The 15,121-nt window shown below is 46.3% G+C and overlaps 1 protein-coding gene across 8 annotated transcripts in view; it reads right to left on the reverse strand.

The window, feature by feature from the left end:
• The window catches only part of LOC126484548 (protein grainyhead), a 321,553-nt gene that overhangs the window by 72,925 nt on the left and 233,507 nt on the right, over positions 1 to 15,121 (reverse strand). For 6 of the 8 annotated variants that reach the window (XM_050108104.1, XM_050108101.1, XM_050108100.1 and 3 more), the window contains exon 6: positions 8,840 to 8,963. In XM_050108104.1, the coding sequence (XP_049964061.1) occupies positions 8,840 to 8,963 (124 nt within the window). The remainder of the gene's footprint in view (positions 1 to 8,839; positions 8,964 to 15,121) is intronic. The other 2 variants (XM_050108103.1, XM_050108102.1) reach the window with 1 other exon arrangement.

Genomic DNA, 15,121 nt, shown 5'->3' on the forward strand with positions numbered 1-15,121 from the left:
TTCCAATTCATAAAATTTCCCAGGTACAGAAGAGATTTAACTTGCGCCATCTACTTTCCGTCTAAAAATATGTTAACTGGAACTTCCTTTTAGCTTTTTGTTATCACTTTTATCTTTCCTATGTTTATCTTCATTCCGTACTCCTCGGCTCCTTCTTGTAATGCTGCAAGGCAACGGTGCAGTGGGACGAGGGATACCACATGAGTATTTAGTACGGTGGTTCGACCTTGCCTCACGTAACCTATGCCATTGGCATTGTCAGACACATCCACCTTTAGGAGTAGTTTCCTGCTCCGAGGGCAAAAGAGTGGGCTGCCGTCTACTCGCTCATCCACCCGCCAATGAAGCTGTTATTACGTGGCACAATGGGTCGCTTTATCCCGAGAGGTATGTTACAAGACTGTTGATGTCTAAGGCTACGTTTATTTCGAAACACCGTAAGTGACGCGTAAATTACAAAGTAATAAACTGCACTTGTTCGATTGTATCATTATTCCGGATACCTAAGTACTGATAAGCTGCGTTTTGAACGTGTATGGGCATCGACGCGGAGACGTACTGAAGTCTGCGGTGACTGTGTGCAACGGTTGGTGTAATGTTTGTGTCCTCGAGTGCACATCTGCACTTTGGATCCCCGGGGACTCTCTTATTAGTTGTTTACGTACTCCGCCGTAATACGAAAAAAAATGGTTCAAATGGCTCTGAGCACTATGCGACTTAACTTCTGAGGTCATCAGTCGCCTAGAAGTTAGAACTAATTAAACCTAACTAACCTAGGGACATAAGAGACATCCATGCCCGAGGCAGGATTCGAACTTGCGACCGTAGCGATCGCCCGGTTCCAGACTTTAGCGCCTAGAACCGCACGGCCACTTAGCTTTCCTGAGCTGTGTTGATTAGTATTATTTGCTTCTTTCATTGTCCTCTACTTGTCCCCCATAATATCAAAATACCCTGCATATTTCACACTTCTCCGTGTGAGGCCTTCGTATTGTGTATAGATGTTAAGAGGACGACTGAAACGAGAAAAACTAATTTATTTACGACGTATGGTGCCAAAAGATCCACACGTGTGGAAATTTTCGATAGTATGCTAAACTTTTGTAGCCTCTCATATCGTTTCATTCCTAGCGGTGATAATACAATAAGATATGAAGCGGAATGAACAAGTGAATCGGTAGTAGAGAAGGGCGAGAGGACGACATAGATTTGAAAGTTGTTGCAAGAAAGTGTAGACTCTAAACTCGGTACTGGTAGCTTAAAAGCTGTGAATGGTTAAGGGTTTAGAAGTTGAACTGAAGAATATACAGTTTTTAAATTGGAATGCAGAGGTTTCTTTTAGCTCCTAAGGTATGCATTTTAGAGCTCAGGCTTGCGAGACTTTTTGTCTTGTTGTCGTCCGCACTACCATCCCTGAGATTGTGGTGTTCTGATTCACCCTGTACATACCTTATTAACTCATAATAACACAACCTAACACCTAAAGAGGATTTTATCCATATTCACAATGACCGTGGAAGCCTACGCATTTATATCACCTCGGCCACTGTTCTATGAATTGTTGGCGCGAGCGCATACACGCATACACACTCCAGAAGCCCCGATCACGTCATATGTGGAGTTAGGCGTTTCACAACAACCAGGTCTGTTCTTTCCAAAATCTTCGACAATCTACCACAATATGTTTCAATAACTCCTTATTCGACCCAGAATCGCCCTCACTGTGGTTGTCCTCGCTACAACCTGTACATAACAACGTAGTGTGTATCGCCTGTTCTCAGTTTCCGGGGGCGAACTTCGCAACCCCCCAACGCCGTTCCAACCGCAGGTGCGCCGAGCACCTCGCAGGCGGCAGCGCTTCGGCAGATTTTCGCCGGGCGGGCACATCATCACATCACATCACATCACATCACATCGCATCGCATCCCGGTGTAAGGCGAGCCCTTGGCGGCGGCGGAATGCAGGTCACGGGAGGCGCTGGCCGCCTCTGTCGCCGAGGTGGCGCGGCGCGTGGTGTAGGGTTGCTCCGAAACCGTATCCGCCGCCGCCGCTGCCGCCTCCTCCGCCTCCGCGGAGCGGTTTCAGTTACGCCTCGGGAGGCGGCCGCCCCGTCTTCCCACAGGCGGCGGGCTTTCACCGCTTCCCACTGCCGCCGCCGCCCATCACCCGTTCCGCGCCACTTCTCTGCTGCTCACACCCGATACGTCATCGGCCCGAAATATCGCTGTCTTCGCTGCAGTTACCCACACGCGGTCGCCCCGAGAGCTGACTTATTTCTGCTCTTCCCAGCTACCTGCGTGAGGCGTATCATTAGTTACACTTTCGCCAGAGAGTAAGAAGCTCAGTAAACGAAGCTTTACAATTCCTCGTTGCAGCTTTGTTGCTACAACGTTCAGAAGTGACTGAACAATACAACGACAAGAGCCCTTTTCGAATTCCCTTGCAGCCATCGTGTTTTATCGAATCTCGTCGGCCGAGTTGCGTCTGGTTATGTTATCCATTTTCCATTATTTTTCTTTGTGGGACTTAACTTCTGAGGTCATCAGTCCCCTAGAACTCCTTAAACCTAACTAACCTAAGGACATAACACGCATCCAAGCCCGAGGCAGGATTCGAACCTGCGACCGTAGCGGTCGCGCGGGTCCAGACTGTAGCGCCTAGAACCGCTCGGCCACCAGCGGCCGGCGCTTCTCTACACAGTCACCGCTCCATCTGTCGTAGTGTTGTACCAACTTTCCAATAGCCTCGTCACGAAATTCTTTTGATAGAGTTATGAACACTTGTTTCTTTTCCATACTTGTTTTTTTCTCCAGCTGCAAGGCAACATTATTCATTGAACGCAAGTGGCTTCATAACTCTACGGGATTAATGTGCCTTTCCCGACAGCCTCAGCATTAAGGACTATCGAATAGTGTAGGTGCTCGTGGGAAGAAATAGCATCATTATTTGAATAATGGGAGTACGGATACCCTAACTACTCGATGTTAATGCTGTACGTTGATACTCAATAGCTCTGTAAACCCACTATGCAGGCAAAACGGAGTCATAATGTTGCAATGGCTCCGAGCACTATGGGACTCAACTGCTGTGGTCATAAGTCTCCTAGAACTTAGAACTACTTAAACCTAACTAACCTAAGGACATCACACACATCCATGCCCGAGGCAAGATTCGAACCTGCGACCGTTGCGGTCGTGCGGTTCCAGACTGTAGCGCCTTTAACCGCTCGGCCACTCCGGCCGGCCGCAATGTTGCAATCTGCAGGATTCTGCGGTCAGTACTGGAAGGCTCAGGAACGAAACACTTTGTCAGAAGACTCCAGAGTGTTAGACGATTAAGGCTCGTAGAAAAATGAGAGCCAGGCGTTTCAGAAGTTTCGCTATGGCAATAATTTTAGTACTTGATAACGAGCTATGTGGGATGAATCAAGAAGATATCTCTGCATTTGCCTGGCGGGCAGCGGAAAATTCGTACAAATTCTGTAGTCTATTGGAAGGAGTTTAATTTATTATAGAACTGTTTTTGAATTCAAAATTATGTCTGGAATTCAATAAGAGATGAAATGGGTACGGAGAGGTGCTCCTACATCAACTCTATAGTCCGCAAGCCACCATGGGGTGGGTGGTGGCGATACCATCATAACTTCCTCCATTTGTATGTTCAACCCTAAAAGGAAATGAATCGTGCGTATGGGATATTTGGCTGCGATCCGCTTCAGGGGAGTTCGGCCGGCTGGTACAAGGCTCCTACTTCCCTAGCTGATGCATACCTTGCGGGACTAGCATACCTGGAAGAATGGATATTGCAGAGAAATGGTTTAGCTACAGCCTAGTGTTTTCAGAACGAATTTTCCTGTGCAGTGAAGTGTACGTTGATTTCAAACTTTCCAGGTAGATTAGGACGGTGGGTGCTGATACGTGTCTTGATAACTCAGTCGGCAGAACATTTAAAGGGGAATAGCAAAGGCTCCGGGTTCGAATCCCGGTCCTGCACTTAGTCTTAATCTGCGAGGTAGTTTCAGTTGTCATGTTACTTCCTTGAAGTTTCGTCAGTGCGTGTTTATGGCACCAATCGTCACTAGGTATAGTGAATGTTTGGCAAGTGTCAATGACAAATAACCATGAACTGAAAAAGAATGACAATAGAGAACAAATCGACGAAAGTCTGTCTCGAAATCTTGCCCAGAATCTAAGCAGATTCTGTTCGTATATTAAGTACATCAGGAGCAAGACAATCAATACCTTCCCTGTCCGATAGCAATGTTAATGTAAGGGAAATCGGTCATGAATAATGACTTTATATTAATTTTCGTACCGCGCGGGATTAGCCGAGCGGTCTTAGATGTTGCAGTCATGGACTGTGCGGCTGATCCCGGCGGACGTTCGAGTCCTCCCTCAGGCATGGGTGTGTGTATTTGTCCTAAGGATAATTTAGGTTAAGTAGTGTGTAAGCTTAGGGACTGATGACCTTAGCAGTTAAGTCCCATAAGATATTAAAAATATAAAAAAAATTAATTTTCCTTGTGGATAGGTTTTGCCAGCCAGACGACTGTGAGTGAAACGCCAGAGGCAACTCGCAGAGAAGCTTCGATAAACAAATCGTTCGCACAATCCTAGGCGCGGTTGTGTTCTCTGGCAATGCCACGATACGCTCCAGTAATCCGATCTTCATCTACTGTTCCTTTGCCCGACGTCAAGTTTCCCCTCACGTTCTTGTTGGCGAATTCAGGTCACAGGATCTGCTACAAAAACAAAGTGACGGTTGATTAGCACTGTGCGAGGTTACATCGCAGTCCTCCGGGCGATAATTCCCCCGCAATTATTACGGACGGGCTGTGCTCCCTGGCCAAGCGTAATTGCGTGTACACTGTCGTGCGTGCACGATGACGATAATCCGACAAGGGGGCTATCCTCCTTTTACTGCACGTCGTATTCGTCAGCGTGTATGCGACCGGGCAGTGTCATCGCCGAAAGGCTCCAGGGATCGAGAAAAAGTGTCTGCTACAGCGCGAGGCACTCAACGTTGGTATCTGTTTCGTGGCCATCACGAGTGTACACGCCACATATTAAATCCATTATAAAGCGCATCAGGAACGGACCAGGTGGGAGCATCCGCCCGTGCACAGGCCGACGCTTGTTTTGTTTTGCATTCTTATTAGCCGTCGGCTCCGCCGCTGTCTGGCACGGGGGGAGGGAATATCTCGGCCTTCCATCTAGGAGGCAGGCCCGGAAAGTCTTTTTGATGGATAACGTGGATGAGTGGACGCAAACAATGTGTGTCAGGCGGCCAGTCTGAGGGAGATAAAATTTAGGCGGATGGGAATAAGAAGCCTTGACGTGTTCCCAGTCAGTAAACGTTATGCGCTGTTACTGCATTTACGTGGTTGTTTATATTATTTTGAGGTATACTACAAGGCGATATTACCCAAAATATCTCCGTAAAATGACGAAGTTCGTGTTGCAGTGAAATTGCGGGTCCTATGATCCCAAACAAGTTTTGGATATCCTACGCAACACACCATAAGACGACTTGCTGAGTACTGACGTAAATCACACTATCAAATAAAAACTATCCGGACACTTCTAGTGGCCATTAATATGGGGTGTCTCCATCCTTCGCCTTTATGACGGCTGTTGGAGATACTTTAAATGAAGTGTCAATGTCTGTGGAGGAATCGCAACCCGTTCTTTCCCAAGAGTCGAAACCAGAGAAGGTTGGGATTTGGACGATGGGGTCTGGAACGAAGTCGACGTTCTGACCCATCCCTAAGACATTCCATTGGGTTCAGGTCTGGGCCGGCTAGACCATTTCAGGAATGTTCCTGTCCATAAACATGTTGCGTTATGATAGGGTGCATTGTCATGCTGACACAGTCATCACCTTTGAACTGTTCCTCTACTGTATGCAGCAAAAAATGCTATAAAATGAGTTCATATCCTTCCACATTTAGCGTTTTCTTAAAGGCAGTAACTGGACCATACCCCAACGACGGAAATACTCCCATACCATAGCATCGTCTCCTCCAGTACTTCAGTCCGCGGCTCGTGGCCTACTGGCTACCGTTGCTACCTCTGGATCACGGGGTCCCGGATTCGATTCCCTGCCAGGTGTTGTCCTCATTATTCCGTCATTATTCGTGAAAGTGGCTAGATTGGACTGTGTACATTGTGGGAATTTGTATCGGCGCTGATGACCGCGCAACTGAGCGCCCCACAAACCAAACGTCATCATCATCATCATCATCATCATCATCATCATCATCATCATCATCCAATACTTCACTGTTGGTACTATACATTATGGCTGGCAACGTACTCCAGGCATTCAACAAACCCGAACCCTTCCATCGGATTGCCACCATGTATGGGGTAATTCATCATTCCAAATCACTCGTTTACAGTCATCCACTACTTACTGGCATCTCTATCTGCACCACCTACACTGACTACAAGAATGAAGGCTTACGAAGAACTGCTCGATTATTCTACCCAGTGATGTTCAGCTGCCTACGCAAGTCATGTGCTATCTGGACTGCTGCTAGCATTTTTCTTCCGTTGACTTCTTGCGATTTTTTTTTTCTTTACAAACAGCCTCCACAATGCTCTGTTGTCCCTGCAAGAAGTTAACGTCTGACTGCTCTTGGTATGGGTTGTTTCTTCTCGTTCCATTTCGCAGTCACATCACCAACAGTCGACCTGGGCAGCTTTAGGAGGGTTGATGTGTCCCTGATGTATCTGTTACTCAGGCGAAATCTAATGACGAGTCCACGTTCGAAGTCACTGAGCACTCTTGATCGAACCATTCTCTTGGTACCGCATCTCTGCTTAAAACACGATACTTCGTGCCTCTTTAACAGTCGCGGGTCCGTCTCTCGTGACGTCTAATGGTCAATTCCGCATTACATGGGGGTGTCCGAATACTTCTGATCAAATATTGTAAACAAAACGTGGTTATCTCTTTATCTGATAAAGTCGTGGTAGGGAAATTTACCATGCACCACCCTTCGAGTTGTACGAAGTGTGCACCTGTATAATGTGACATTGTTCCCATAGAAACTTACCACCGCCACCAACAGACTTGATCGGTCTGATAGAGAATAAGGTCTCGACCATGACGTACGCTAGAACATGATTGACTTTTACTGGGATTATGGGGCTTTTCTGGAGGATAATGATGGTTGCCTCAAGACACTTAGTGTCCACAAATGGCTGTAAATGCGCGATCAAGACTTCAGATTAAACGCGTAGCCAATGGCCCCCAAATTCAACTCAAGTCAAGCAACGAGAAGCAATCTTTTGGTTAGTGCCCTAATTCATACGACAGAATCTGTAGGTAATGATAACCAATTCGATCAAGATTTTCTCGAGTATCTTTCAGTGCTGAAAGAAAACTTTGCATACCTCAAAAGGGAGTTATTGAAAATCGATAAAATTTCGTCGATTGTGTCGTTTTCTGTGCGAATACTTTGCGGCAAGAGCTGTGAGAAGCAGTGAAGACTGCTTGGCTCTGGACTTCTATGAACACTTGATTGAGACGCTGAGAGCTGTTTTGGAGCACACGGCCTCTATTAATTTTCCGTTCAGCTGTGTTTGTTTCATTTTTACTTTAGCTGCATTCGATTTCGAAGACTTTTATGAGTCCAACTTCAGTTAGTCAGTTGTCGAAATACAGAATCTTTTTCTGCTGTATCACAGCGTCCTCTGAGGCAGTAAACATTCAAGTATTTTTGCTACATTAGGTGATAGTGTGGTACAGTGACAAGACGTACATGCCGGTGGATTTCGATGGTTGAAAGTGTAAAGATGAAGCCCTAAAAGGCTACGAAATCAGCTGTAAGTAAGGTAAACAACAAAGCCTGCTGAATGGATGATTTGTATGAAAAAAAGTAACCTGCACCTTACAAAACAACTGATTACAAAAGCGTTAATGTGTTAAATATTTGACGTTAAGCATATATAAGCCTTACTGTTGAAAATAATGTAGTTCCTGATGGATGTCAAAGTTTATAATGACATTTCTCCTGAAGTATGTATCGTACTATGATATAATTTTGTAGCTACGTTTAGTGGCATATGTGGATACTGTCTGAGAACTGTATTGTGAATGGAGTGAGGAGTAAAGAAGTAATAAATTAAAACTTCATACTCGATGCTGAAGTTCTACTGCACGAACAGCGAAAATGTAGTTAATGATAATTTGTTTTCTCTTTTACTATCTTGTAGGCGGGTGTCAGCGAGAAAGAGTTTCGAAAAGGTTGATATGTAAAGTTTACCGTAAGTAGCTAAGTACTTGCACTGTCAAATACTGAACGAATATAGTCTGGATAATTTGCACGCCGTGTGTTCTGTCTCAAGTCATATACACAGATTCTAACTTTGATACTTCAGTTATTATGATGAACCTTTAAGGTACGGTTACACTTCTTAATGAGCTGATGACAGAATTTTGTATTTTTAACACTGAACGTAAGTATTTTGTTCTCCCTGGAAGCTGTTAAATAGTCAACCTGCAGCTGGGACTGGGTGACCCGTTTTATACCTTTAATAATACAGATAGCCTGAGTGATGCAAAACAAAATGATTTACAACTGCAGTCCCAACTATCGTGCGTCATGGAAGCAACAAGATCACTTCCAACTGGTCTGTCTGCCATGTCTATTGCTACTGGGTGGCTTTCCTAGATAGTACGGTTCGTCACGGTAACTAGAGTCCAGTTCAGTTATTAAAAAAAAAATTCTAGCTCCAGTGGGGCAAAGCCCAGAGGGCGGAGTGTTAGTGGCCGCTATGTTAGTATAATCGTAAGGTTAGTGGTGTCAGACAAGAGACGTGGCGGCGACAACCTTGCGACTCACCGGCGTCGAGGATGCGCTGCTTGACGCTGTGTTGGCGGCTGTGCCAGAACTGCCACGCCTTGATCTCGTCCTCGGGGCTCTTCTCCTCGCGGAACATCAGCATCACGACGCTCTGCAACACACAAGGCGCCCGCCGCGTCACCAACACGCTCTCTGCCAAGGCCCACTCGCAAGGCGCGCGGGCTGTGGCTTACAACAAAAAGCGATTACTGTCCTTACCTTGTGAATTCATCCTCTCAATTTCTTCTCAAATACGAGGTGAGCATAAAGCCCTTCCCTGACCACAAAAATGTATTTGTAAGGACTGAAGGGGGGGTGAATTAAATTAGGAAACACAACACATTAAACTAAACTAAAATTAAACTTAGTCCGTATAGGCCTTGGAAGGCCCAACGGTACCGACCGGCCTCCGTGTCATCCTCATCACACAGGCGTCACTGGATGCGGATATGGAGGGGCATGTGGTCGACACACCGTTCTTCCGGCCGTATGTCACTTTACTGGACCGGAGTCGCTGCTTCTCAATCAAGTAGCTCCTCAGTTTGCCTCACAAGGGCTGAGTGCCAACAGCGCTCGGCAGACCGGATGGTCATCCATCCAAGTGCTAGACCAGCCCGACAGCGCTTAACTTTGTTGATCTGACGGGAACAGGTGTTACCACTGCGGCACGGCCATTGGCAAACACAACACATTACCATGCCTAATACGGTGTAACGGTGTAAGGAAGACTGTCATAAAACAACTTCCAGTGGCGTCGGAATGGATATATATATATACAGTTCCTGTATTGTTTCAACAGAATGTTATACCATTATTCCCGCAAAACTGGGGGACTTCACGCAGCGATGACAGTGTTGGATAGCGATTACGCTTTCTTCTCTACAAAGTAGAGCATGGCAATAATATTGAGATCTGGTGATTGTGGTGGCCAGGATAGATGCGATGATTCTTCCTCGTGCTCACAAAACCAGTTCTGGACGCCAGTTGCGTGAAGAGGAGCCCTGTTGTCTTGGAACATCACAGTCGGGGGACAAACATTGTACAGTGTACCATAGGGTGGGCCTGGTCAGCCAAAATAGTCACATAATACTTGGCAGTAATGCGATCCTGCGGGCTACCCATGGCGTCCACGGGATACCACGATATGGCTGTTCATAACACCAGCGAATCCGCGCCATGTTTCGCTCTTGGGCCGCAAACTCTGCCGGACTTATGGATCGATAGGGAGTATCCAACAACTTGGCCACCACGTTCAACAGACATAATCTCCCTTGTTGCGGGTTATGTTAACATTGCCTGACATGCTTCTTATCGAACATTTATGGGGCATAACGAGAGGTCAGTTTGTGCGCAAAATCCTCCACCGGCAAAACTTCCGCTATAATGGACAGCTATAGAGGCAGTATGGCTCTATGTTTCTGCAGGGGGCTTTAAACGAGTTGTTGAGTCCATGTCACGTCGAGTTGCTGCTATACGGAAGTCCGATGCGATATTAGGAGGTACCCCTTGACTTTTTTCCTTTCAGTGTATTTACTTCTACAGAACAGGGGGGTGAGGTCTGAACACATGACAGCAGTAGACAGAGACGCATATCGGGGATATTACACAGACTTTTGAGTTGTTCCTTTCTTCGCCACGTAGCTGGCAGAAACAACTACTTAGCTGCCTATCGAAACATGTTGAAATATCAAGGAAAATCCGTTTCGGCTTATTATAGAAGCTTTAACAGCTGATAACATGTTATCTTCTGTCCAAACGCAACGCAAAGTATAGGACGCAAGGAACGCGGTGATAAATCTTACAGAAAGACAGAAGATAAAAAAAACTGCGTAAGACGGAAGGTAGGGTTGTTCACATTTCGTGTCAGGTTTGGTTACATTTGGATAAGATAGTGACCTACGTTACCTCCGGCACTCTGCGCGAAATTGACCGCAGCTCGCTCCTCCACGTTAGTCGCCCGATAACACTACGAAGGGCAGCCAACATGTGAAATTACTGGTAGAGAGACGTTTGTAAGAGATCTTTAGAGGATTTTGAGAAGGTGCAGTACATCTGTTGGAGGAAGACCCTATTGGGAATGGTCTACGGCACTGCCGAAGTGTTTAGACTCTCAGTTGGGTTTGACGGAAGACATAGGAATTAAGACATTCACTACTGTGCTCGTAACAGATCGATATAGTTCATATGAAAGTGCAACAGACACACTCAGGAAACTTGTTTTGGAAACAATGCTACACACACTACCCTCAGTATGTTCCGAAACGCCAAGTGACTGTGAAGGACAATGGAAAGGAAATACATCACAATATTGCGTTTTATTGTTTTCTAAATCTTTATTAAGCTCAAACAACACATAGGTAAACGCAACTACTAAATTTTAGATTTCTTAAAGTAGCCGCCCTTAGCTTTAATCACTGCCTCGCATACTCTCGGCATGCGAAGGGACTGTTTTGCCTGGGTTTCACTTGGAATTAGTCTCCATCCTTGCATCAGGACTTCCCACACATCTGTCGCAATCATGATTCCCCATTTTCAGATCCTTCTGTCCAACTCATCCCATAGTAGTTCGATTGGGTACTATCACGGGACTGCGGAGGCCATTCCATATTTTTCAAAATTTTCTGAGCCTCTAGAGATTTCACGTAGTTCTGACAAAAGCGAAATGAATGTTTCGGGTTGTTGTCTTGCTGCAAGACAAATCCTTTCCCAATCAGTCTCAAACCAGACATGTTGGCCTGTCTGGAGACTAGCATGATAATCTACTTTATCCCCTCCAGAAGGTCCCCATACACTCATAAAACCTCTTCCACGCTTCACATTTGGAACTACGCACGGAGGATTCAAGCGCTCAGAGCGATGTTCATGCGGTCAGATTCTCGCTTAGTCCTCTGTATATCCTCCGAATAAATAATGTGCGTTCAAAATCAGCCTGAGAATTTCTAATGTAGTGGCCGTACGGCAAAATGACCAGATTCATTTACTAAAAAGGACTTAGAACCTATGACACTTCTCACTTAACGAAGGCGTTCGTGCTTTAGCTTGTCCAGCTTCCAGAGGTACTGGACGGACAGTGACTAATGTAGATATAAAGTACTCTATGTCACGCACTTCACAGCGCTTGAGGAGTGTATATTAAGTACATGCGCACCGTTGTCTATCCAGTATGATAAGCGGCATCCTCAAGCATTAATGGGAGCTGAAAGTGTACGAAAGATGCCACGCAGGGGACTTCCCCTTTGACAGGCCTGCCAACAGTGCACGAGACCCGTTAAGATTATTTCGGCCAATTAGGTAGCGAGGTGCCGCTAAGTGGCAGGGCCGGCAGAAGCCGTGAGCGATCGGCCGCCGTTAGTCGGGCCGATGGGCTGTCCTGTTTCCGGGAGAGCGGTCGGACCGCGCCGCTGCGAAAAACGACGGCGCGCCGACGCCGACGTCGACGTCCGCTTGCACCGATGACATTTCCGAGGCTCGAGTGAAGAACGCCGCCATTACATTGCGGCCGTGATTAAGACAGTCGTTAGTGCGAATAGTTGCGTCGGAACGTCCGGCTACGCCGCTCACGTATCTATTTTTTCCCCCTTCGGTTGGCCGGCCTGACGACCAGCCTTCCCAGTACTGACAGGCGCCCGTGACAGCTGCTTGACGTGCTCCAACGGCGTGTCTCGTTTTTCCTCCTTTTTTCGGAATTGTTTCCCGGCGATTTCTTTCGCGGGCGCGCGCGCTGGGAACTCTCCTAGCTATCGCGGAGCCTTTCGACCCCATCAGTCATTCCTCGACGGCTTCCTAACAGGGACGCGACTTCGGTTTTAATAAGGAGCTCGTATCTCTGGCGGCGCTCTCTAGATCTCATTCGAGCCGTGTGCTTATGCGAGACACATACACGACGCGCATCCGGTGGACAGAGAAAACGCTCCGACGTAAACAGAAATTCGAGAAGCTGGAGGACCAGGAAAATAGAAATAATGGCCAACAGAGGTATAAGAATGGGAAAACGTTGAATGATGTTTGATGGTTTTGTTTAAAGTAGATCTTCGTCAGTACTATGCACCCAGCAGTCGTAGCCTTTCTATCACATGCTTCATTTGTTTATAAGATAATAGCTGAGTATCCGGTGTTGGCCAGATGTGTATTTCTTCCACTCTTCTATGAGACCATCTCATTCCCCCCCCCCCCCCCCCTCTACACTTGGCCATCTCCTCCCCTCCCCTCTCTTTTCTATCTCCGAGTGCATCTTCCTCTCCCATCTCTATGTCAATCACCTCCTCCCCCTATATGTGTTCATTGCCTCCTTTCCCGTCCCTGTCAGTCCACCCGCTCCTGAGCCCTCCTCTCTCCACTTTGTCATCCCTACCCCAATAGGAGGTATCTGGATCTTATCCCCCAAAGGTAGTAAGTAAAATGTGTACCAAGTTTGACTGAAATAGATACAGAGGTTTACGAGGACCTCCCTGTCCGTGGTTTTGCTCACGTACTCACATGTCACATATAGTTAACATATTGCACAAATAATTCAGAAGCCAAGATCGCTTAAATACTGTATACTGGATAACCGGTTTCAACACACTAAAGGTGCTATCATCGGATCTGAATGTAGATTAACATTTATAAACCATTTGGATATAACGATATATGAGGCAGACTAGGTGATATAAAATCATTGTCACAAAAAATAAAAACAACTGCTCCCATGGTCATTCTTTCCCATAAGATGTGTAAAACCGAAGTCACAAGATAAAACTATTTGGTACATGACCGCTGCTCGACTAACAACGGCTGTCATTCGTATCGCTCAGCAGCGGCTCACAACAGGACTGGCCCTTGTTATTACCTACGAAAGCAGACCCGCTCACCAATTGCACTTCAAACAACTGCTTAAATTAAGCCAGCGGAAATTTTTACACGTTTACACGCTTTGCAGTTAAAGAACAACATTGTATTTTCTTGTGATGACTTGATGGGCACTTGGTGCCTGTCATTCTTTCCGTTTTTGCTCTGCGAACATCGCAGCGGAAATGGTCAGCGACAATACATATCTTATAGACATCTCTTTGCTGTTGAGAAACCGGGGCCTACTGCACAACACACAGCATTTTCCAAACGCAAGACAGCGAGTTAAGCTAGATTTTACCGCTCAGACGAGTTCGAGATCTTTAGAGATGGAACACTAATTCATGTCGATAAGGGGAAAAGGATTTCTCTAGCGAAGAAACAATGATTTAAAGAAATTAAATCAAGATGACCGAATATGCATATGAATCCCAGGTGAAAGTTGCAAGAGGTATCTAGCAATGTCTGTCTACCCAAACGCAGTGAACATTAATAGCACATAAGACGTACTTTACACTGAGGTGCCATGACACGGTATAGCGATATTCACTTACAGATGACGGGAGTGTCGCGTACACAAGGTGTAAAAGAGCAGTGCATTGGCGGAGCTGCAATTTGCACTCAGGTGATTTATGTGAAAAGGTTACCGACGTGATTATGACTTTGAACACGGAATAGCAGTTGGCACTAGACACTTGGGACATTCCCTTTAGGAAATCATTAGGCAATTTAATATTTTGAGATCCATAGTGTCAAGAGTGTACGGAGATTACCAAATTTCAGGCATTACCTCTCATCACGGACAACGCAGTGGTCGACGTCCTTCACGGAACTACAGAAAGCAGCGACGTTGCGTAGAGTTCAGTGCTAACAGACAAGCAACAAAGAGTGAAATAATAAATCAATGTGGGACGTACGACGAACGTATTTGTGAGCAATAGTGCTGCGAAATTTGTCGTTAATGGGCTGTAGTAAGAAAAGCCCGATGCGAGTGCCTTTGCTAACAGCATGATCTGCAGCTCCTCTCCTGGGCTCGAGACCATTTCGGTTGGATCCTACACGTCTGGAAAACCGTGGCCTGGTCGGATGAGTCTCGATTTCTGTTGGTAAGAGCTGATGGTAGGGTTCGAGTGTGGCGCAGACCCCAAGAGGCAATGGACCACGTTGTCAACAAGGCAGTGTGGAAGCTGCTGGGGGCTCAATTGTGGTGTGGGCTGGGTTTACATGGAATGGACAGGATTCTCTGGTCCAACTGAAGCGATCATTGACTGCCAACGTTTATGTTCGGCTACATGTCACCGGGCCAAAATTGTTTGCGACTGATTTGAAGAACATTCTGGACAATTCTGGCGATTGATTTGGGCAACCAGATCGCCAGACATGAATGCCATCGAACATTTATGGGACATAATCGAGAGGTCAGTTCGTGCACAAAACCCTGCA

Source organism: Schistocerca serialis, chromosome 6, assembly GCF_023864345.2.
Source record: "Schistocerca serialis cubense isolate TAMUIC-IGC-003099 chromosome 6, iqSchSeri2.2, whole genome shotgun sequence".
Lineage (NCBI taxonomy): Eukaryota > Metazoa > Arthropoda > Insecta > Orthoptera > Acrididae > Schistocerca > Schistocerca serialis.